Source organism: Elgaria multicarinata, chromosome 17, assembly GCF_023053635.1.
Source record: "Elgaria multicarinata webbii isolate HBS135686 ecotype San Diego chromosome 17, rElgMul1.1.pri, whole genome shotgun sequence".
NCBI classification, from domain to species: Eukaryota; Metazoa; Chordata; class Lepidosauria; order Squamata; family Anguidae; genus Elgaria; species Elgaria multicarinata.
In genome coordinates this window covers 16898798-16924010 of record NC_086187.1, presented here as the reverse complement: position 1 = coordinate 16924010, position 25213 = coordinate 16898798, and the positions used below count along the sequence as shown (strand labels likewise).

The following is a 25213-nucleotide window of genomic DNA, read 5'->3' as shown; positions in this document are numbered from 1 at the left end:
TGTTTAAAAGTTCTCAGAAGAAAGGAAGAAGAATGCAATCTGAATATGCAATGAAATGAATTGTATGTGGTTCTATTGCCAATGCTGAAAAAGTAAAGCTATACTCCTATTAACCTACTTGGTGTAAGAACTTATCTTTACAGCAGCGTGAGGGGGTAAGCTTGAATCCGCTGACTCCTTCCTCTCGGGTGAGGAAAGAGTATAAACCCAACCCAACAGGGCAGCCTCCCCCCACTCAAGGAAATGGAATGGACAGATGGATCCCATAGGAATGCTATGGGGGTGCACCGTAGCGGGGGCCATGCCTAAAAGTGCCCCAAGGCACCGCTTCATTTACTGCCAGTGCGTCCGGCTCCGACAGCTGTGTGAATTGGTTTTGCCGCCTTGCCTGTCTCCAGCTAATAGCTATTTCCCGCCATGCGAAGCCAGGTAAATAAATAAATGAAGTATGCCTCCTTCTGCCCAGGGAGGCTGAATTATGAGAAGTGAAGCCCTCGTCGGAAGGGCGAGTTTGAACAAAACTCTCCCGGAGGCAGCCTTTGCGTCAGATGGGCTTATCTTAAGTCTGCCTCTTTTGCCGGCAGATCGGCGATCAACAGCACAGAGCAGGGCTGCGGGCGTGAACCTGGGGAAATTAAAAGAGTGAACAGGAAACCAGGAACAAACAGACCGAGAGTGAGAAAAAGTAAATGAACAAACGACGACAGACTATTCCCGCTGTACCCTTTCCTAGGAAGCTGGGGGAGGACATTTATTGCAAAGCCTTTGCGGTGTTTGCTGTTGAAAACCGTCAAGGGAAATCCAGCGTTTTGAGGGGAAGGATTTGACTCTGACTCACTGGGTCTGTGCAGCGAAGTGTTTGCTTGATCCCACGGCACCTGGTTTGCTATCGCTGATTCCCCCCTCTGATTAGGATCAAGCAATCCCTCCCGCCTCTGATTTCGTCGTGACATTCCTAATGGCTGTGCTGACAAGGCACTTCATCTCCAGATGTTTCTAGTCCACACAGCAATCAATTTGCGCCACGCTGAAAGCTCTCATTGGCCCCCGAGCAACGGCACAGAGGGAGCCGCCTTGGGACTGAGTCAGAGCCTTGTTGTACCAGCGGGCTGTGGTGAGGACGTGGCTGGAGAGAGAAACGTGGCAGAAAAACGGGGGTGCAGAACCTCATAGAATCATAGTATAGCAGAGTTGGAAGGGGCTTCTAAGGCAATCAAGTCCAGCCTCCTGCTCAATGCAGGAATCCACCCTGAAGTATCCCTGACAGATAGTTGTCCAGCTGCCTCTTGAAGGCCTCTAGTGTGGGAGAGCCCACCTCCTCCCTAGGTAACTGGTTTCATTATCATACTACTCTAACTTTCCTGATGTCCAGCCGGAATCTGGTTTCCTGTAACTTGAGCCCATTATTCTATTTGAAGAGTGCTATCATGTCTCCCCTCAATCTTCTCTTCTCCAGGCTAAACATGCCCAGTTCTTTCAGTGTCTCCTCATAGGGCTTTGTTTCCAGACCCCCGATCATCCTGGTTGCCCTCCTCTGAACCCCCATTCCACGTCCTGCACTCTGGGATGGTCGAGAAGAGATCCTGGCCCTCCTCTGTGTGACAACCTTTCAAGGACTTGAAGAGTGCTATCATGTCTCCCCTCCATCTTCTCTTTTCCAGGCTAAACATGTCCAGTTGTTTTAGTCTCTCTTCAGCCCTGGAGCCAAATTTCAGACAAGATCTCAGGGACTGCACTCCGGTAGTGGGCGGGGACGAAGGCAGAGGGCAGGGACCAAAAATATTGGCCCTTTTTAGCTGAAAGCGCTTACTGTCAGGATATGCTCTTCCTAGGAGAGGCGTTTTAGCCTTTTAGAATAAGGAAGAAACTGCACAGGAGCCAGGAAACCAGCAAATGATCCGTGGTAGGCGGGAAGTGTCAGTGTTTGCCAGCTAAGAGCAGAGTTTTATGGCTGACACTATCGAGTGTGGAAGCCAAACCAGAGGAACTGCAATGGGGATTCCTCAGGTGGTTGGGACGCCAGCCAAGTTGAAAAGTAGTGCAGCCCTGGGTCACGGAGTAGGGCGCCTAGATGCAGGCAGAGTTGGGGGTTGCAGGGGGGTCACAATTCTAATAGGGAATTCACTTTCACAAGAGATCATGATGGTCCCCAAAGTGTAGGTGGCTTTCAGAAGGAATTAGGCCTATTCACAGAGGACAATTTGGTCTATGGTGGGCTACAAGCAAGAAACAGGTGGGAGCGGCAACAAAATGTTGCCTTGTGCAACGCTTCTGTTCAGGATTCCAGCGAGCCAGCCATGTCCTCTTTAAGGATATTCCATTCCATTTTCCCCTGACCCACGTTAGCATTCTTTGCCCAAGATCCAAGCGGTATCTCCAACCTCAGATTCAGATTTCCCACAGACTCTGAGTTGTTAACGTTTTCACTGATAAGGTCTGGTGAAGATTCATCCCTGGCTGGTGAAGAGCCTGGGAGAACCTCCTCCCCCACTTCCTATGCAGGCTGGTACATTTCTAGCCCTGTTTCTCCTGGCTCAGAACCTGATTCCAATGCATAGCCTGAAACTCCTTCCCCCACACTAAGGGAAACAGGCCTGATCATGACACAGGGATGGTGGGGTCTTCTGCTGCCACCGCCACCTCCCAGGCTCCCTTGGTCCATCTAAGCTGAGCTGCAATGCTCGCAGGAGCTGGTGGGAAAGTGGATTTTCCCTGCAACAATACATTCTTATGAGCTAGCCCTGTTGTCATGCCAAATATTTGGGGGCAGCTTGATCTTGAATGGGCAATCAAGACCCATGAGCTGTGCAAAAGACCCGATCCTGGTGGACACAAAATGGCTGGAACTGGTTGTTTGAAATGGGTCCACCCAGCTCCTGCGTTTTAGGACTCTCCCTGAAGGTGCTGCTACATGGGGAGTGCCTTCACTTGCAAACTGACCGCAACACCACTGGTAATGGGACAGCAACCGCACCTGAAGGTTAGGTTAGGCAAGCCAAGCTAGGCTACATGGCGCACACAGAGCTCTTTCCTCCAACCCCTCACTGCCACACCCTGCCCTATCCCCATTGGCCACCTGACACAGCTTCCTCCCTCTGCCTTTTGGCAGGGCCGGCCCATTTGAGTCCCTATTTCCCGGAAAAGCCGTTCTACTTACATAAACCTGAGTTCGGATTCTCTTCTGACTAAGACTTCCCGAAGTCTCTGGATCTTTGCCATCTCCAGTTCGATCTCCTCAGGCATCATGGTCGTCTCAGCCATCGAAATGATGTCTAGTTGATCTGTGCAGGTTGAAGACAGGCAGGAAGTGAGTGAAGCCGGCCAGAGGGACTTAGAAGTCCTTTACTAAAGAAGAACATAAGAAGAGCCCTGCTGGATCAGACCAAGGGTCCATCTAGTCCAGCACTCTGCTCACACAGTGGCCAACCAGCCATTGGCCAGGGATGAACAAGCAGGATGTGGTGCAACAGCACCCTCCCACCCATCTTCCCCAGCAACTGGTGTACACAGGCTTATTGCCTCGAATACTGGAGATAGCACACAACCATCAGGGCTGGTAGCCATTGATAGCCTTTTGCCTCCAGGAACTTATCCAACCCTCTTTTAAAGCCATCCAGATTGGTGGCCATCACCACATCCTGTGGCAGTGAGTTCCATAATTTAACTATGTGCTCTGTGAAGAAGACCTTCCTTTTATTTGTCCTGGATCTCCCACCAATCAGTTTCATGGGATGACCCCATCGGGTTCTAGTATTTTGAGAGAGGGAGAAAAATGTCTCCCTGTCCACGTTCTCCATACCATGCATAAAGAGCAATTCACACGGAGGCACTGTGCCAGTGGTTTTGTGCAATGGCAGCAGACCTTGTAGAGTGGAGCACAACCATGTTCGGGATTTCCATTATGCGTCCAGTGGCCAGGTGTCCTACTTTGCAGAGGGTGACTTTCTATTTGAAAGGCTTTCAGAGGACTGTCCTCTAATTGAGGGAAGGTGGGGTATAAACAAGGATAGCACCAATAATTATTATTATTATTATTATTATTTATTACATTTGTATACCGCCCCATACCTGAGGATCTCTGGGTTGTTCGCATAGGATAACAACACTTAAAAACAATATAGAAAATTCTAAAATCACAAAAACATACAATTTAAAACCACAAAAACATACAAAAACAAACCTAGGCTCATTACATATTGCTAAATGCCTGGGAGAAGAGAAAAGTCTTGACCTGGTGCCGAAAAGATGACAATGTCGGCACCAGGTGGGCCTCATCAAGGAGGTTGTTCCACAATTGGGGGGCCACCACAGAAAAGGCCCTCTCTCTTGTTGCTGTCCTCCGAGCTTCCCTCAGAGTAGGCACCCAGTGGAGGACTTTGGTTGTTAAGAATGGTTGGGCACCTCCCAAGGAACCACACAGCAGCAGGGGCCCACTGACAGGAGCCCCCCAGAGTTGCTGCATCATTTCATCATTGCCCCTTGCATGTTCACATGCCCTCTCACTCCTGTGCCAAAAATGGTGGCAGGGAGGAGGAGGAACAGTAGGTAACACTGCTGAATTCACCCCTGCCTGTCAAGCCAGAAACTGGCAGCCATGATAAGGTACAGGAGGAGCAGCAAGAACAGCGGGGCAAAAAAATATATATCCCAACTTCAAGTATGGAATCATAGAATAGTAGAGTTGGAAGGGGGCTATAAGGCCATCGAGTCCAACCCCCTGCTCAATGCAGGAATCCTCCCTAAAGCATCTCTGAGAGATGGCTGTCCAACTGCCTCTTGAATGCCTCTAGTGTGGGAGAGCCCACCACCTCCTGAGGTCATTGGTTCCATTGTCGTACTGCTCAAACAGTCAGGAAGTTTTTCCTGATGTCCAGCCGGAATCTGTAACTTGAGCCCACGATTCTGTGTCCTGCACTCTGGGATGATCAAGGAGAGATCCTGGCCCTCCTCTGTGTGACAACCTTTCAAGTATTTGAAGAGGGCTAGTATCATGTCTCCCTGACAGGATCTGAGCTAGCCGTTACCAACCCAGAAAGAGACCTTGGGGTTGTGGTGGACAGTTTGATGGAAGTGTTAACCTAGTGTACAGCTGCTGTATAAAAAAAAAAAAGATAAAATCCATGTTAGGCATAATTAGAAAGGGAATTGAGAATAAAACTGCCAATGTTATACTGCCTTTATACAAATCTATGGTAGGACCACACTTAGAATGCCATGTACAGTTCTGGTCACCATACTTTAAAAAAAAAGAGTTATTTGGGAGCTGGAGAAAGTGCAGAGAAAGGCAACTAAAATGATTAAGGGGCTGGAGCATCTCCCCTATGAGGGAAGGTTACATCTAGTGTGATTGTGTAGCTTGGAAAAAAGGAGGCTAAGGGCAGAAATGATAGAGCTGAGCAAAATTATGCATGGTATGGAGAATGTGGAGAGATTTTTCTCCCTCTCTCAAAATATTAGAACCCAAAGGGGTCATCCCATGAAGCTGATTGGTGGGAGATCCAGGACAAATAAAAGGAAGTACTTCTTCACACAGGGCATAGTTAAACTATGGAATTCACTACTACAAGATGTAGTGATGGTCACCCATTTGGATGGCTTCAAAAGGGGGTGGGATAAATTCCTGGAGGAGAGGGCTCTCAATGGCTACTAGTCCTGATAGCTATGTGCTACCTCCAGTATTCGAGGCAGCAAGCCTACATACACCAGTTGCTGGGGAATATGGGCAGGAGGGTGCTGTTGAACTGTGCCCTGCTTGTGGGTTTCTGGTTGACAGCTGGTTGGCCACTGTGCGGACAGAGCGCTGGACTAGATTAACCCTCAGTCTGACCCAGCATCAGGGCACTTCTTACATTGTTACGATAATGGCAGTGCGAAGGTAGATTCACTAAGGCAGCCTTCCTCAACCTAGGGCGCTCCAGATGTGTTGGACTGCATCTCCCAGAATGCCCCAGCCAGCTGGCTGGGGCATTCTGGGAGATGCAGTCCAACACATCTGGAGCGCCCCAGGTTGAGGAAGGCTGCACTAAGGGAAGGACCCCATTGAATGCGTCTCGCTCAAAGGCCATCAAAAAGGTGGAGGAGATATCTGGGACTGGGAACCTTCTCCTTGCAAGGTGAACGCTCTCCACCGCACCCCATCTACAGCTCCTCCTCACCGAAACGAATTGCTGCAAGTGAACGTCATTGGATTATTTGCTAAATCTGCAATCGGAGAGACTAGCCAGAGGAGCAGGAGGTGGGAGGATAATGAGGAGAGCCTTAATGCCATGTGAAGAAACCAGCACTAATAGGAAAATAATTACTCCATAGGAAAGAAAAATACATCAGTCATTTAAAGCTATTACATACAATAACAGAGGCTGCAGGGTAAAGCCCAGGCAATTTACATTGAGCACTGGGACGATCTCAAAGCAGGCTTGCAAAACCCAGGATATTAATCCCAAGGATCATATTTCAGCCAGTGGTAAAACAAGCACCTTCCTAAGCCTGATATTCAATGCTCCTTTCAAGTCAATCTGGCTCAAACAATAAGAACTTGATTGTCTTTCAGTGGGGGTTGGGCAGAGAAAGGCGATGGAGTGAGAAAGGGAAGAAAAAGGCCCATCTAGTGGTGCGCTGTTGTTCTCGAACGTTAAAACAGTCTTTCCCAACTGATGGGCTGGACTACAACTCCCATTGTCCCCAGCCAGAGTAATGGGAGTTGTAGTCCAACCCATGTGAAGGGCTCCCGGGCACTGAGGTGTGTTTAAAAAAAAAAAAAAAAGACAATAGCAAGAAGAACAAAACTTATAACAGGCCTCACAGTCAGAATATCAGACACTCTCCACTTAGGATACCACATTGTCTTGCATGCATGGGGATTCCTACACCTTGAAAACCTCACAACACCTCTATGCACTGCATAACTAACTATATGAGGTGATTTGTTTAGTTGTATTTTGAATTACAGGGAGCCGATAAGTGTTTTTTTAAAAAAACTAACTTGGAATTGTAACAACCTAGGCACACATCACAGCTTCCTTCGAGCTAGATCAGACATAACAGTTCATCGCCTCCTATTTCTAACCCAGTTGAGTCTCTCTTACCATGTGAGAAGATCATCCCAGTTAACTTGTTCATAAATCACTCCTTTCCAAATATAAATCCCATTTATCATTTTAAAAATTTAATTATCCAGTCATTTGCTTTAAAGCGTCTCTCAGCGCTGACATTTCGGAGACATTTCTGGCACACAAGGTGATGTGCATTCCCGAACACGGATTGCATTAAACCAGGAACCTTCAAGTTCAGCAATAATTGATCGGGCAGCGCAGAGGATCACAGAAGATCACAGGTTAAAAGCAGATAAGTTGAGAAGCTGGTGGTGCAGCTTTAAACCGCACTGTTTGCAAAAGCAGGGACCGTTGCATGACCACAACCATACCACCACATGTCTTCCAGTTGGACCTACTTACTGGATTTTCCCAGCCCCGTCCCTGGTAAATCGTTGTCCACTTCCCCTCTGGATGATCGTAAAGTTAATCTCTGTAAAATGCCCTTAATCTTTGTAAAACACCCTTAATCACTGAAAAATGCCCAGAGAGCTTAGGCTATGGGGCGGTATATAGATGATGATGATGATAATCCATTAATTAGTTACTTCATATCCCACCTTTTCACCCACCCCAAAACATGGCGCTCAAGGCAGCTAACAATAAAGCCAACACCTTAATGGAAATGATACACACACAAAAGTACATTCCAAACCACAGTCTTAAAAACGCAGAGGGGCAGTGTATTCTAGTGGTTGGGGCGTTGAACTGGGACTTGGGAGATCCCGGTTTGAGTCCCCACTCGACCATGAAGCTCACTGGGTAGCTTTGGGAAGGATCAAAAGGAGAGGAGGAGGACATAAACGGCCTTGCATTCCTTGTGGAGCTGTGAATCTGCTCTGGCTTCCAGTCAGAACTCCAAACAACTATCCAAGGTGCTGAATCTATTTTGGACTGAGGGTTCAGCACCTTGGATAGCTCTTTGGAGATAGGCGGAAGAGTGCTGTTGCACCTGTGAACTGCTGGTCGGTCCCTTGGTCAACACCTGGTCAGCCACTGTGTGAACAGAGTACTGGACTAGATGGACCCTTGGTCTGATCCAGCAGGGCTCTTCTGATGTTCTTAATGAAAATAAGGCTACCAGTAGTGATGGCTGTATGCTACCTCCAGTATCAAAGGCACCAGTTGCTGGGGAACATGGTTGGGAGGGTGCTGTTGTACTCATGTCTTGCTTTGTTGGTCCCTGGCTGGCAGCTTGTTGACTGGTCCCTGGCTGGCAACCTCGGTCTGATCCAGCAGAGCATTTCTTACGTTCTTATCCACAACCCCACTGACATCGGAGACACCAGCTGCCACTGAGGCAGTCCCGTTTCCTGCCCTCAGACAAGACGCTGAAATTGACGCCCAAGGCAATAAATTCCCCCAGTGTGATGCATTTCTCTGTCTATAATCCTGTCTGTGAGCTTTTCTAGAAAAGAATCAATTCCTTCTCCAACTGCTGGTGCTTCAAAATAATAATAATAATATTTTTTTTTTTAAAAAAATTCCCTTTTCACCCTTCTATTCAGCTGTTGGTTTTACTTGCTAGCTCTTGCTGTCCCCCTTGTGAGCGCATTCTAACGTGATTATTCCTAGCCTGGTGCGTTTGTCAATTTTTAACAGCTCTACTTTGCTAAGTGTTTAATTACACAGCCCGTTAGCGTTACACTTTACCTCTCTGCCCTGCCGCCGAAGAGGAAAAAGCTTTTAGCGTCTCTCATTCGTTGGGGATAAATTGTTTTGTTCCAGCATTCAGTGACAAACTGTAGTATAATTTCATCTGTTACTTTCCGTAATTACATTTCAGATATTCTAGGGCATGAAAGCCCCCTTTTTTTAAAAAAAAAAACACCAACACCCACAACTCCTCTCATTTATTTATTTATTTATTTATTTATTTATTTATTATTTAAGGTATTTTTTTTAATGCCACTCCTCTGCCAAAAAGTGCCAATTCACACAGAGTTCTGCATGTGGCATCAGAGGTTTGGCCATCTTGGGTTGTGTCACCTTTGGCTGGAAATGAGTGCACTCACAGGATTTGTGTTTGCGATAGCTCCTTTAGAGGGTGGGTGGGAGATCCAGGACAAATAAAAGGAAGTACCTCTTCACACAGCACATAGTTAAACTATGGAACTCACAACCACAGAATGTAGTGATGGCCACCAATTTGGGTGGCTTTAAAAGGAGGTTGGATAAATTCCTGGAGGTGAAGGCTATTGTCGTGTTTCTCAAAACACTCCTCCTTTCGATGGGACGAGGCTTGCTAAGTAATCCACAAGGCTTTTATTAAGCAATAAACATCTCTTCTAACTGAATAGAGTCTAACCTCTTGGAAACGTCGCTCTAGGCAAAACTATGCGAACTAAGCAAGACAATTGTCCGTTCAGGAAGACTAGGAAGCCACTTCCCAAACACCCTTAACTTCAGAGCATCTGGTGTGGAGGCAGGTTCTGGCATAATCGAACTGACTTTCTCATGCCTTCCTTTCGTCCCGTGCGTTTGAGCTTCCGGCGGACCCTAGCATCAGCTAGCTTGTCGGGACTCTCACCTCTGGAAGAAACCTCACTTCTCATTGAGTGTGTAGGATTTGGCCTTGAGGAGATAAGCTCTGGAGAGGGCTGACTCCCAGCTGGGGAATCACCCATGAGAGCTCCCTCCCCCACTGGTACAGGCTGGCTGGTGTCTGGTGCTGCGTCTTCTAGTTCTGAATCTGCTTCTGATTGATTACCTGAAACATCTTCTCCCAAAACAAGGGCAGTAGGGATAGACATGACAGCTATCAATGGTTATGTGCTATCTCCAGTAGTTGAGGCAGTAAGCCTGTGTGCACCAGTTGCTGGGGAACGTGGGTGGGAGGGTGCTGTTGCACCATGTCCTGCTTGTTCATCCCTGGCCTATGGCTGGTTGGCCACTGTGTAAACCGTGTTGAACTAGATGGACCCTCAGTCTGATCCAGCAGGGCTCTTCTTATGTTCTTATGTCCGTATGATTGAAAGCCCGAAGCGGATTCACTACCTCACTGACATCGGAGCCATCGGTCTACTGAAACCCATGAGACTGACGTGGAATTAACATGTTTCGAATCAGGATTCAAGTCTTTGATATTTCCCTTCTTATAAAGCCTCTTCACTGCTCCCTCCCCAAAAAACCATTCCTAATCCACAGCCTACCCTTCAGATAATATTCCGCCCCAATCCTCCTCGACGCAAGCTTCAAATGCAACACCATCAAAGCTAGCCAACTTCAGAGTCGCGAGCGGATATTTTAGGCACACTTCAGAGCAGTTGGAGAAATAATTCTAGACGGCTGTGTCCAATCCCACGAAGGCCAAAGCAATGCTGCTATGGAGACTTCAGACATGTGTGAAACATCGCTAGACAGGCCAGTAATTAAATAGTCAAGAGGAAGGTTGCTTGTGATTTTTTTTTACCCATAGAAGCCTTAAAAATGGAGATTGAATGCAGGGCTACATCTTTTGTAAACCACCCAGAGACCTTTGGCTATGGGATGGTATAAAAATGAATAATAATAATGATGATGATGATGATGATGATGATGATGATGATGATGATGATGATGATAATGATAATAATAATAGGCCTAATTATCTCTAAGGTGGTTGACCAGGGTCTGGAGAATATTTATTTTATTTATTTACAGGTCGGTCGTTGGGACAGCAGGAAAGAAAGAAAACATCTTAGCAAAAAAAAAAAAAAAAAGTTATGCTACTGCCACTGTTAATGGTGAGAAACTGTTGGAGAATTTCTCCTTCCTTTTTTAGGGCAAGGATTTGCGCTTCTGTGTGCTTAGGTGAGAGGAACAGAATTCCAGTCCATCCTTGAAAAAGAATCCTATTTCATCAGTGATTGGATGATGGAACGAAAATGCCTAGCAATCCCCAAAACATAGACAGGACATTTTTAAAAAAAAAAAAATCTGTACATCCCTACACACAGCTCTGAATTTGGAGCAACATCTGGGCCTGATCCCTAGTATGTGTGTCTCATTGGAATCTTTGCCTGGCTTATTCGGAGCTCTCTGGGGTCCTGCTTAGCAACTCTGCTAGGAACAGGAGGACTAATAACCATTGATCGCCTTCTCCTCCAGGAATTTATTCCACCCCCTTTTAAAGCCATCCAAATTGGTGGCCATCGCCACGTCTTGGTAGAGAATTCCAGAGTTTAACTATCCGCTGTGTGAAGAAGTTTTACACCAGTTTTAAAATCTCTTCACTGGCTTCCAATTAGTTTCCGGGTGAAGTATAAAGTGTTGGTTATCACCTTTAACCAACCATTATCACTACATGGTTGGGTCCAGGCTACCTGTGGGATCACCTTCTCCCATACAATCCGCCCCACACACTCAGGTCCTCTGGAAAGAATCTACTTCAGTCAGTCAAAGTTAGGCTGACAGGTATTACCCAGAGGACCTTCTCTTCTGCTGCTCCCAGACTGTGGAATAGCCTGCCGGAGGAGATTCATTTAGCATTTAAGGAAGCTATAAAGACTGATCTCTTCTGGCAAGCCCATCCAGTGGAATTTTAGGGTGCTTTTAGGATGCTTTTAGGACATTTTAACAATGTATACTACCCTATTTCTTCGATTCTGACGCACTTTTTTCCCATATAAACATCTCTAAAAATGGGGTGCGTCTTAGAATTGCAGGTGTGTCTTAGAGGTTTGGTGGTACTGTTGGTGGTACTGAAATTAGTGTGCGTCTTACAATCGATGGCGTCTTACAATCGAAGAAATACGGTATGTTTTTAATCAGTATTTTATGTATTTTATACTTACTGATGTTCCCCGCCTCGATCAAAATGGAGAGGCGTGGGGAATTATTATTATTATTATTATTATTATTATTATTATTATTATTATTATTTTCTGCCTTTGACCTGCCTTGACTGGTTCTTATTGACACCCAGAGCAGATTCACTGCCTCACTGACCTCAGGTCCCACTGATATGATTCCACTGATATTGATAAATTAATTGAGGAGTGAGTAAGGGGCTCTACCCACCACTCCTGCTGACAGAGGAACATGCCTTAGGTGGAGGGAAGAAAATCCCAGATCTGATTATCTTGGTCAACAGATTTCAGGTCAATTGCAGCCAGAATAACAGCCATGTTTTATTTTCTAAGAGCCTCATGTGGCGCAGAGCGGTAAAGCAGCAGTTTCTGCAGCTGAAACTCTCCCCACGGCCTGAGTTTGATCCCGGCGGAAGCTGGTTCTCAGGCAGCCGGCTCGGGTCAACTCAGCCTTCCATCCTCCCAAGGTTGGTAAAATGAGTACCCAGTTAGCTGGGGGAAAGGTAATAACGGCCAGGGAAGGCAACGGCAAACCACCCCGCTATAAGGCCTGCCAAGAAAACGTCAGTGAAAGCTGGCGTCCCTCCAAGAGTCAGTAATGACTCAGTGCTTGCATGAGAGGTTCCTTTCCTTTTTTTTCTTTTCTAAACAACAAAAAATACATCAGAAACTCCATTCATCCCTGTTTGTTTTGCTTGCCCTTCCTGTGTTAAGCATAGGTGTGGAGACAAAAGCTAGGAGTCACACAGCTGTAAAATAACGTGGGAAATGAGACATTTTGACAATATCAACAGCTACAGTGTTTGTACAGGAACCACTACATCCCCTGTCAATAAGCCAGGTGCCTGAGACCAGTAAATAAACAGTTGAGTTTCCGCTTCCTAAACAAAAGCAACGCACTTTGTCAAACCATCTCCCACCCGCACCTCATCCCAGACCAACACTGAACTGCTCGATTTATGGCCTGCCACGCTGAACATTTCTCTTTCAAGAGCGTTCCTCAATATTTTCCAAATGTTTCCCCCCCTGTTACGGATCAGTAGAATAAGATTAATGAATGCTTTCTGCCAGATCTGTACAGCAATAACTAGAATTATCCAGACACCCTGGATTGATTTTCTTCGTACACTTTGCCCTCCGAAAGTAGGTTTTTTGTGGGTTTTGTGTGTGCTTTTTATGGTTGGTGTGTGTGTGTGTGTGTGTAGGGGTGTTTTTGTTTTCTGAATTGTGAGGGGATTTCTGCTACAGCAACACTCTGTCTCAAGTGTTGAATATAGAATTGCCTCCTTTTTTGGAAAATGAATTGGTGATCCTTCACTGTTGATTGCTTCCATTTGAGGTGATTTCAGGCAGGATTTAATTACTCTCATAGAACTGCAGGTGCTGAGCACCTCAGGGACTAACAGAAGGGTAGCTGAACCTGCCAACATGTCACAAATGAAAATTAAAGGCAAGCTTTGTAATACTCCAATTCTCACAGCAAAGAGGGCTGCTATCACCCATTGCATCATTTAATTTAAAAAATCGTTTCTTTATGATATTTCTACCCTGCCTTTCAGGGCTGGTGTCAAAGGTAGTCATGGCTGGGCTTCGCATTGCAACCTGCTTGTTCACCGGTTTCTTGCTCTGGCCCTGAAAATGGTGGTAGTGAAAAGGAGAAGCAGGAGATCACAGAATCATAGGATAATTAAGTTCGAAGGAGCCTATAAGGCCATCGAGTCCAACCCCCTGCTCAGTGCAGGAATCCACCTTAAAGCATCCCTGACAGATGGTTGTCCAGCTGCCTCTTGAAGGCCTCTAGTGTGGGAGAGAGGCCACCACTTCCATAGGTCATTGGTTCCATTGTCGTACTGCTCTAACAGTCAGGACATTTTTCCTGATGTCCAGCCAGAATCTGGCTTCCTGTAACTTTGGCCCATTATTCCACGTCCTGCACTATGGGATGATCGAGAAGAGATCCTGGCCCTCCTCTGTGTGACAAACTTTTAAGTATTTGAAGAGTGCTCTCATGTCTCCCCTCAATCTTCTCTTCTCCAGGCTAAACATGCCCAGTTCTTTCAGTGTCTCCTCATAGGGCTTTGTTTCCAGACCCCCGATCATCTTGGTTGCCCTCCTCTGAATCCCCATTCCATGTCTTGCACTCTGGGATGGTCGAGAAGAGATCCTGGCCCTCCTCTGTGTGACAACCTTTTAAGTATTTGAAGAGTGCTATCATGTCTCCCCTCAATCTTCTCTTCTCCAGGCTAAACATGCCCAGTTCTTTCAGTGCCTCCTCATAGGGCTTTGTTTCCAGACCCCCGATCATCCTGGTTGCCCTCCTCTGAACCCCCATTCCACGTCCTGCACTCTGGGATGGTCGAGAAGAGATCCTGGCCCTCCTCTGTGTGACAACCTTTCAAGGACTTGAATATAGATTTGTACTTGGATACATAATCCCCCACCACACTTTATTTAATCAACACAACAGTTGTATAGAAAAGGGCATTTCAGCAGCTGTCATTCGTCTGCATGCAGCACCTGAAAATCCCTCTTCCACACAAGAGTTAAAGCTGAAGGAGCCCTGCTCTTTTTTGTCTCTCCTCACTCTAGTACAACTCTTGCATCTTTAACAAACTCCGACTACTTTGGCAGCCATTTTGTGACTGGCCCCAGCCCTGTTCTACCATTTTGTGACTGGTGGACCTTCATGGTTTTCATCTCTTTGAACAGGACTCTGATGATAGAAGGTTTAAGAACTAAGGGTCTAATAAAATTGTATCAGTTTGGGCTGAATCACATACCCTTGCCTATCAAGCTATACCTGTGACATGCTGATTATAGCATGAATGAACATAAGAAGAGCCCTGCGGGATCAGGCCAAGGGTCCATCTAGTCCAGCACTCTGTTCACATAGTGGCCGACCAGCTGTCGACGAGGAACCCACAAGCAGGACATGGTCCAACACCACCCATGTTCCCCAGCAACCGGGGTATATAGGCTTAATGCCGCTGATGCTGGAGGTAGCGCACACCACTACCAATCAGCTGCCACAAATAAAGTGCTTGTGGTGTTTTTTTTAAATGCAGAAGTAATTTCTTCATGCTTGACTAACTTATGCCTCGTTCTCTGAAGCACGTCTTGGTATTTTAAGGGCTCCCCTGTAAACAAATCTATTTTTGGTTTAAGATATAAATTGAGTTTGTCATTCTGGTTATTCGCTATTCTCCTGCCTTCAAGAGACAGTGCGACCAAGACTGCAATCCTATGTAGGACTACTCAGAATTAAGTCCTATTGAGTTGAATGGGACTGCTCCCAGGTAATGATGCATAGGCTTGCAGGCTAAGGGTGCAATCCTGTGCATGTTTATACAGAAAAAAAAACCTCCTATAACTCCCAGCATTCCCCAGCTAGCCACACTCGGGCTGCAAGTGGTTCAACACAATGTGGGTGTTCACACAACACGCTAAGCCACACAGTGGTTGAGTGTGGGTTGTTGATGAACCATGGGTTAGGCTGTTGTCTGAACCCATGACATTTTTCGCAAGGTGACTTGATAAACATGCAACGTGTCTTGTTAACCATCCTGAGCAACCCAGCAACAAACCATGGATTCTCAAGTTGGCTTATTTGAGAAAAAAATAAGCCATGCTGCATAGTTAACAAACCATCCTGTGAAAAATATCCTGGGTTCAGACAATACGTTAACCCGTTGTTCAACAAAATAACCCATGGTTCAACAACAACCCACACTGAACCACTGAGTGAGGCTTAGCATGTTGGGCAAACCCAGTCAATGACCCAGTTCACACAATTTTGGTGGGGGGGAATAAGCCACAGTGGGCCGTGGTAGGTGTCTGAGGGGCTTGTTACCCACAAAAACAAGCCACCTTAGCCAGTTTGGCAGGGCACAACAAGCCGGGCTGCCGAGGGTAATGATACTAATCCTCTCTGACACATGACCAACATGCACAGAGTGGTGAACAAGCCAGCATGGCCTATTTACCACCCTGCAATCATGTGAACTGGACCACTATGTGGCTAGATGCACCCAGTCAGACAAGGTATGGGGGAAACGAGGTAGCCCAATGGCAGCAGAGAACATCCATTGGATGTCTTCAACTGGTGAGTGGTTGTGATCCTAAACAGGCCAAATACAATATTTTTTAAAAAAAAAATTAAGGACATCCTATTTGCAAGGACATTTCACTCTTGAAAGGGTAAGAGTGATCCTCTCAGAATGCAGGCATAGGAGACCTGGTTCCAGTATTACCTTCACCTCTACCAAAGAATACACTGGCAATCATATATTTTGCCAGGAGGCAAAATACACAGGGTTGTGTTGTTTTTTTACTGGCAAGATCAGGGGAATACTTGCTCACTCTTTGCTTTGGATCTTTCCCCTAAAATCCACAGGGATTTTAGAAGCTATCAAGCACGGCTATTATTATTTTTACCCTGTGCAGGGGGGAAAAAGGCATTGCAGCAGAAGTAATTCGAAGCTAATAAAACATAGCAAGCAGACTTTAAAAGAGAGAGAGAGAGCTGCAATCCTACACATGCTTCCATGCCCTTAAATCCCATCAACGTCCATACAAGGTGGCCACTTATGCATTGCCAAAAGAGAGGGGGAAAAGGCATCACCGAAAGATTTGCATCAAATTTGCATATGCTAATCGATATGTACAGATGCAGATTTGAAAAGAAATGCTACAATTGAAATAGGAATATAAGAGATGAGTCCAAGGGTCCATCTGGTCTGGTATTCTGTTCACACAGTGGTCGACCAGCTGCCCATAGGAAAACAAACAGGACACAGTGTCAACAGAACCCTCGCGTCCATGTTCCCCAGCAACTGGTGTACATAGGCTTACTGCCTCTGAAACTGGAAGTAGCACAGTTCTTCTCCTCCTGGAATCCCCCTTTAAAGCCATCCAAAATGGTTCCTCCACGTCTCTTTGTGTCTCTTCAAGTGTAACTAAAAGCTAAAGATGATTCACCGACTACTCTCTCATCCCAGGGATGAGGATGCTTAGGTCAACAGAAAAGGAAGGGAGCTGATATTGCTTCAGTATCTCCCAGGGTTGTTTTTACAAAAAGATAGAGAGTTCTTTCAGTGGCCTGCATCACTTAGGGTGGCCACTTACGCACACATTGCCAGAAGAGAGCACAGATTGCCAGAAGAGAGCACAAAAGAGGACACAGATTTGCCTAACGTTGCCGCATGCAGATTCATACATATAAGATGCACAGTTTGAAATAATAGCTATAGTTGAAAAAGAAATACAATACATCCCATCATAGAGAGCCAGTGTGGTGTGGTGGCTAAAGTGTTGGACTGGGAGTTGGGAGGTCCGGGTTCTAGTCCCCATTCGGCCATGGGAACTCACTGGGTGACTCTGGGCCGGTCACAGACTCTCAGCCCAAGCTACCTCACAGGGTTGTTGTTGTGAGGATAACATGGAGAGGAGAAGGATTGTGTATGCTGCCTTGGGTTCCTTGGAGGAAAAAAGGCGGGATATAAATGCAATAATAAATAAAAAATGAAAATAAATAGGGGAGAACACTGTGCCCAGGCAACCCATGTGCCCCCTTGATCTGTTGACCAGTTGCTGATGGGCATCTTCAAGGCCTTGGCTCTCCCTGCTCATTGGTCTTTTATCCTGGACTGGGGAGCCCTTTAAATATAGGATGCAGTCAAACAGAGGACTGTCCTCTGACAGGACATCCAATAGAGGGTCATCCTCTTTGAAGGAGGACCACTGGTGACCCTAAGTCCATAGAAGTTATGTGGAGGTGACAGTGCAGGTGAAGGAACAGCCATTGGGGCTCAACCCTTCTCCATTACTAGGGTGACCATATGGAAAGGAGGACCAAGCTCCTGTATCTTTCACAGTTGTAGAGAACAGGGGAAATTCTCTACAACTTTGACCAGATACAAAGGAGGGCAGGGCTCCTGCAGCTTTAACTCTTGCGATGAAGAGGGAATTCCACCAGGTGCTGCATGCCTACAAATGACCCCTGCTGGAATTTCCTTTTGTTAAAGGTACAGGAGTCCTGTCCTCCTTTTCATAGGGTCACCCTATCCATTACAAGTGCCATTGATAGGGATGGGAGGATAGCTGTCGCCTTCCATTCATTACTAGCGGATCAGGAATGAATGGAGGAAATCAGCTACAGAAGGGGGAAAACTAAGCAACTGCCTGGGCTGCCTGCCTCACTCTTGTAAATATCTAGGTGAAATCCATCACCTGCACTTCTGCAGGAGGTCCACCCAACAGCTGCTAAGCCACTGGTTTGCTGCTGGGTGAGTTTCCTGCTATTCCTGGGGAGTTGATCAACAACACTTTACACAGAGGATGGCCCTCTGTACTGTAGGACGTATGGAGATCCCAGCACCACTGTCCATCAAAACAATGGCCCCGTTCAGAAGACACCTTAAACCATGCCTTTAACCACAGTGGTTAAGCCAGAAAGCCACTGCATTCTGGCTTAACCATCCCCATGGTTAAAGGCATGCTTTAAGGTGTCTTCTGAATGGGGCCATTGTTTTGATGGACAGTGGTGCTGGGACACCTGAATGATTGATAAACAACTCTTAGACCCGCCCCTTCCTGGCCCACTCAGGACTAGTGAGAGATCCTATTATATTCAGCAGTATGTAACACGTAGATGTTACAAATAAATAAAATCAATTACAAGAGAGCTTGTAATTACAAGAGAGCTCCGGCTATTGGGCGGTATAGAAATGTAATAAATAAATAAATAAATAAATAAATACACTAAACCTGGACTAGGAGGAGATCCAGAAACATCCAGCATCAAAAAAGCTAGTGAGTCTTGTTCAGGCAGCTACACTTGCTGAAATTCCTCCTTCTGTACAATTATTGAATCTGCAAGAGCCCTCTTCTCTTTTGCATATGTCCCCTACTTTGAAGGCTAAACAGATTTATTGTGGCACACATTTTTGTGGTCTTGCGTCAACTTTATGAAAGTTATCTTCAGTTGGCGGGTATATATATATTATATACATGGGTGTAGAGGGGAGAAACCATAATCAGTGAGGTCAAAGGACAAGAAATGCCAGAACGACAACTTGTGACAATTCCATTAAAGCTTAAATGTATACAAAATAAACACAGTGCCCATTCACAACAGCAGCAATCAGTAAGAACATAATCATCCTAGAATTATTCAGCAGCGAGGCAGGAAGCCATTGTCTCCATTCATGCCCCTACAGATAGAATCAAACTTCCTGACGAGTTGTAATTCAGTGGTATAAAATGCTCCTAACCCAGCAACAATTAGTGTCTTCAAAGGAAGACACACACTTTGGCCACAGGAAGTTACCGACAAGAAAAGGCGGCTTTAGAAAATAACAGGGAAACTGACTCCTGGTAATAAGAATATAGAATATAGATTGGCTTCACGGTGTGGTTGTGATCAACACTGTGGCATGAGCCAACTTCAAAATGGTTTTACAGCCTGGCCCTGTGCATGTCTACTGTGAAGTAAGTCCCACTGAATTCAACAGAACTTGCTTCTAGTATGTTTGTATGCAATTACTGCCACAGACTACAATCCTATAAACATTTACCAGGGATTAAGCCCCACTGAACGCAGTGAGACTTACTTCACAGTAGACATACCTAGGATTGCACTGTTAGTCTTGTACATCTCTGTTCGGGGAGACTGGATCTGAACCTATGCCAAGCACTGCAACGAAACCACGACTGCAATGGAAAAATCAGGTGTGGGAGGTGGTTAGATCGAAGCGCCACTGGCACGTGGGACTGTATCAAAACCTAGTCATTGGATGCCAATGCTAATAGGTGACGCCCAACAATGAAACCTGGCCGTGAAACCAAGACAACGCTATGGAAAGCTGTAAACCATAAGATGGGGGGGGGGTCAGGAGTGGCCCAAGGCATTGAACAAGATGGCGCCCCTGCCATTCCATGCACAAGAGCCAGCCAGACTGGCAAATGACTCTGTCTTCAACACCACCATTGGGACAGCATCCTCCCCTGCAGCTGGAGACAATAATGTGGGGGGCACAGAGCAGGCCTCTTCACCAACACACCTTGCTGCCACCTCCCAGCCTCTGCCGCCTAAGGTGGCCGTTTCACTCTGGCTCATGGTAGGGCCAGCCTTGGTGTGAGGCATCCTCCTAATCATATTCAATGATGAATACCAACCAACTGTAGGATGAGGATTAATGCCTTGCGCTGCCCCTAGAGAGCTTACCTGACCACACCCAAAGCTTTCGTAGTAGGATCCATTCTACCCCATTCCCTAAAGACGTTTGTCTTCCCATCAGCCCACAGCTTCAGAGAGAGCTTTGCAAGGGATTCTGGGCACACCTTGATTTCATGGGAAAGCGATGGAGAGAATGTATATTGGCGCAAAATCAATCAAAATCCATTCTTTCTCCAAACAAAAAAGGCACAATTTCTGTGTTCGGGGAGGGTGGGGGCAGTTGAATTGACAGCCATCTAACGAGGGGAAGGGGCAGAAATACAAGCTTCTTTTTCATTGATGGTTTTGGAGCTATTGTTGTCAATGGCCATATTCTCGGCAGGAGCAGGAAGGGTTGAATGGAGAATAGACTTGGCCCTCAGATGCCTTTGTCAAAGCCAGTTGGTTCAGCTTGTCTATAAAGCAATCGAGCACATGACTGGGTTCTTTGGTGCGGTGCTGTGTGCGTGTGTGTATTTTAACACCTTCCAACCAGCCACGATAAATAAAGTGTACCAGAGGTATCCGCACACATCCTGCTGACCGAAACATAACATGAACGCTACCGGGCTGTTTTCTGTCCCAAAGCTGATTGCTTTTGCGATGCCACCATAGAGATTACGAAGGGCAAGTCTTTCTCCGGTTGGCCTCCTCAAATCCACCCAGCATCAGCACCGATGTCATTTGCTGCAGCTTGGTTTTTTGCAAGGCTGGGGTAAAGTAACTCGGGACACAAGTGCAGAAAGCAAAAAAGAAAGACAAAATGAAGGGGGAGGGGGGAAACCCCAGCCCCCCTCCCACACCCAATTTCTTCCCCCCTAGGAAGGATGGGATGCTTGGAGACAGATCTCCGAGCTCAGAACAACCCCAAAGGCGACGGTTTCTTCCAGACCATGCCCAGCACAAAAAAATACGCCCAATTCCCTTTTGTTCATGGGAAGCGTTGGCTCAGTTCTATGCATGGCAGATATGGGATATTGGGAGATGCATGCATATATCTGTGTGTAGGGCTGGTTGATAGCGGCCAGGCGCCCTTGCCCTTTTAAAGTGCTGATGCAACGGTTTAAAGTGCTCGTGCAAAAATCTGGAGAGCAATTCCCACCACCACCACTCTCACACATATACACAAAGACACACCGAATCATCCACCGATAAAGGAAGAAAAACAAAAGAATCCCCGTGCCCGCCTCTTCCAGATCGGTGGGACTACAGGTCCCATCATCCCCTGGCTGGGGATGCTGAGAGGTGTAGTCCAAGAGATCTGGAATTGGGGGCAGCTTGCGCTGGCCCTAAATACTTACTTCTGCCCAGCCCGTGCGTTTTCCATTCCGTCTCTTCCACTGCCCCGTAGCGCCTCAGCGGCTTCTCGGCTTCCATGCTGGCAGAGATGGAGCGCTTTAACTCCATGCTTTTTTTCTTTCTTTCTTTCTTTGCTTTTTTCCCCCTCCCGCGGCTGCCTGGGCTCCGGTGCTCTCTTTTCCCGTGGGTCTCCCCTCCTTTTAGTCCATCCCAGCCAGAGAGAGAGAGAGAGAGAGACCGGAACGAGAGAGAGGGGCAGGACTTTTTAAGTTCAGCCTTTTCCCTTACGCCCGCCGCCGGACTGGCAAGCGCATGCCAGCTTTCTCACCGCATCCCTCCGCCGCGGTTGGTACCCAACGAGGAGGCGATGATGGAACGGGATGCAGCGCGCATGCCCAGTTTGAAGATGCTCGTTAAGAGGAGCGCCCGAGGGAACGCAGGGGGGGAGGAGGAGGGAGGGAGACAAACAATGGGGAAAAACATGCCGTAGTGGGCAGGGAGGGTGTTGGCTGAGTCTCCCCCACTGGGGGCGGAGGGGGGGCGGGAGAGAGAGAGAGAGAAAGAGAGAGGCATACACAGAACTACCACTCAGCTCCCACCAAGATCTGGTCCTTGATTGACCTTTTTTGCTCCGCTATGGTGTTGTTGGGAGGAGGAAAATGAAACCCACCCACCCCTCAAAAAACCCACCCGACCTCTTATTGTCTGAGTGGGTGTGCATAAAACAGCCTTCATTTCTATAGGTGAGGTCGAGAGGCTCCAGCTAGCCTGAGAAAAGCAAGAACGCCCGATGCCTTCTGCACTGGAAGGCCTTCCCAATAGTTTCGGATGTGGCAGGCTTTGTTGTGGTTGAAATGGTGGTGTCGGCGGTCGTGGTGGTGGAGAAATCGCTCTGCATATGTTAAGAGATGCACTGATCTCTCATTCCTAGGACTGCCTATTTAATGCATCTGTTGAATTGTTTATGGTTGCCACTATTGTTTTAGTTGTTCTAGGACAGCCTTCCTCAACCTGAGGCGCTCCAGATGTGTTGCACTGCATCTCCCAGAATGCCCCAGCCTGGCTGGGGCATTCTGGGAGTTGTAGTCCAACACATCTGGAGCTCCCCAGGTTGAGGAAGGCTGTTCTAGGAGATGGTGATATTTTAGTGGGTAATTGTTTTGCTGTTTCAAAATGTTGTACGTTTTGATTTTGCTGTAAGTCACCTTGAGTTGTTTGTTTGTTTGTTTGGAGAAAAGTGTCTAAGAAATAGTTGTAGTAGTAGCAATGCAAATCATAAAATATACTAGGACAGAACAATGCATATGGAAAAGACAATACCCTGCAACTGACCAGACATGACAGTTATAGACAAAAAAAAGGAAAACACACTTACTTCATTGACATATCAATATCTATAATGACCAAAATGTTGTAGAAAAGGAAGAAGAAAAGAGAAAAAATATACACCACTGGCTATGGAACTTAAAGAACTATAGCAACAGGGAAAGATCACAGTTATTCCGTTAGTCACATCAGTCACTGGCATCACATCAAAGAACTACTGTATTTCTTCGATTGTAAGATGCCATCGATTGTAAGACGCACACTAATTTCATTACCACCAACAGAAAAAAAAACCTAAGACACACCCGCGATTCTAAGACGCACCCCATTTTTAGAAATGTTTATATGGGGGGGGAAGTGTGTCTTGGAATCAAAGAAATAGGGTATACAGAAAACCTTCAGAACCTGGGCCTACCAAAATACATCCACACCAACATCCAGAAAGCAGTCATACTTAAAACATGCTCAAGTCAGGAAATTCCTGTATCAGTAAAAGGTTGTTGTGAAGATAAAATGGAAAGGAGTAAGCTCCAAGAGTTCATTGCGAGAGGAAGAAAGGCAGGATACAACAACAGCAATAAGAATAATAATAAATACCCAAGGAACGGAGCACAGGGTCTCCCCCACCCCACCCCCCATCTAAGCTGTGTGGTCACTAGCCAATCTGACCTTAACAGCGATTTCTTCCCAATTCACTTGAACCAAGCCTGGAAACATACAGGCAGCCAATGCAATGGGCCAGCCAATGCAATACAATGGGTCTTATATGTTCAAACTTTGTGGTCCTGCTGAATATGGTGTGTGTTTGAATCATATCATAGAAACATAGAATAGTAGAGTTGGAAGGGGCCTATAAGGCCATTGAGTCCAACCCCCTGCTCAATGCAGGAATCCACCTTAAAGCATCCCTGACAGATGGCTGTCCAGGGCCTCTAGCATGGGAGAGCCCACCACCTCCCTAGATCATTGGTTCCATTGTCATACTACTCTAACAGTCAGGACGTTTTTCCTGATGTCCAGCCGGAATCTGGCTTCCTGTCACTTGAGACAGGAATCTGGCTTCCTGTCCGTGTCCTGCACTCTGGGATGATCGAGAAGAGTTCTTGGCCCTCCTCTGTGTGACCACCTTTCAAGTGTTTGAAGAGTGCTGTCATGATGTCTCCCCTCAGTCTTCTCTTCTCCAGGCTAAACATGCTCAGTTCTTTCAGTCTCTCCTCATAGGGCTTTGTTTCCAGACCCCTGATCATCCTCGTTGCCATCCTCTGACCACCACCAGCCTCCAGCTTGTCTGCATCCTTCTTGAAGGGTGGTGCCCAGAACTGGACACAATACTCAAGTTGAAGCCTAACCAGTGCCGAATAGAGGGGAACCAGTACCTTGCGCAATTTGAAAGCTACACTTTTATTAATGCAACTGCTCCCTCTTTCCTTTAACCCCACCCACCATTGGAAGACCACTCCATGAGCTGCTCTGAAATGGAATTTGGCCTTCTAGCAGTAAGAGGTTCTGTCCTCTTGATCTACGGCCTCAAAGGGGCATTTCTACCCAACCCTATGGCCCCTGAGATGCTCGATCTGTACACCGCAAGAGTTTCCCTTGGACTGATGTAGAGGACAAATGACATGACAATAACTTGCCGGTTGTTGTTATACATTTCAGAGGGAAAAGGCCAGACAGTGTGCTGAGTCATAGGCTTAAGTAGCAGATGGCAGTGCAGTTTTTACTGCTAATTTGGGGGTGATGACTGCGTTGCAAGTTACTGGGGTGGGCTGGACTGATTCATTGGGAGCAGCAATGTGCTCAAGAGTGGGAGGACGGACCGTGAGCCCATCTGGGGTACAATGGGAAGTGGCAAGTATGACTCTAAAGGCAGCAGCAGCAGCAGTAGACCCTGACGCTCTGCAAAAAGAACAGCCTGAAATGGCTGGAAGAGAGGATGTTAAAGGAATGGTGACACGTCTCTCTCCCGTTAATAGCGAACTCTGGTGGTGAGTGCCGACAGACCTGAACATAAGAACATAAGAAGAGCCATGCTGGATCAAACAAAAGGTCTATCTAGTCCAGGGCAGGATCTACTTTTCTGTAGGGGTGTGCTCCCCTCCGTTACAGATCCCCAGATCTGAAGTGGAGCAGGCCGTTCTGGACCTACGAAGTCCGGTTCCGAAGTGGATCGGGTGAGGTCCAGATCAGCTCGAAGTGGCTCGGAATGGTCCGAAGTGATTCAGACCACTCTGAAGCTTCGGAGCCAGGTAAGTAGGGAGGGGAGCTTACCTGGCTCCCCATCTGCTGCCACCGCGGTCCAGGTAAGCCCCCCTCCCCCACTTACCTGGCTCCGCCATCCGTCGCAGTCCATGGGGCAGTTTCAACTGCCACCCAGGCCTAACACCGGAAATAGGCAGCGGGATCCGAAGCAGTTCGGGTAGGCGGTGCCCAGCCCTACATTTCTGCTTTAAAATGGTTTATAACAGTAGTGACAACTGTTGGGGACCAGG

The 25213-nt window shown here is 46.8% G+C and overlaps 1 protein-coding gene across 1 annotated transcript in view; it reads right to left on the bottom strand.

Moving 5' to 3' along the window:
• The window catches only part of BMERB1 (bMERB domain containing 1), a 34790-nt gene extending 13272 nt beyond the window's left edge, over positions 1-21518 (bottom strand). Inside the window, exons 1-2 of the mRNA XM_063143041.1 lie at positions 21398-21518; positions 3158-3281 (exon numbers count right to left, since the gene is read on the bottom strand). Coding sequence (XP_062999111.1) covers positions 3158-3281; positions 21398-21503 — 230 coding nt within the window. The 5' untranslated portion in view covers positions 21504-21518. The remainder of the gene's footprint in view (positions 1-3157; positions 3282-21397) is intronic.
• Between the last annotated feature and the right edge of the window lie 3695 nt (positions 21519-25213).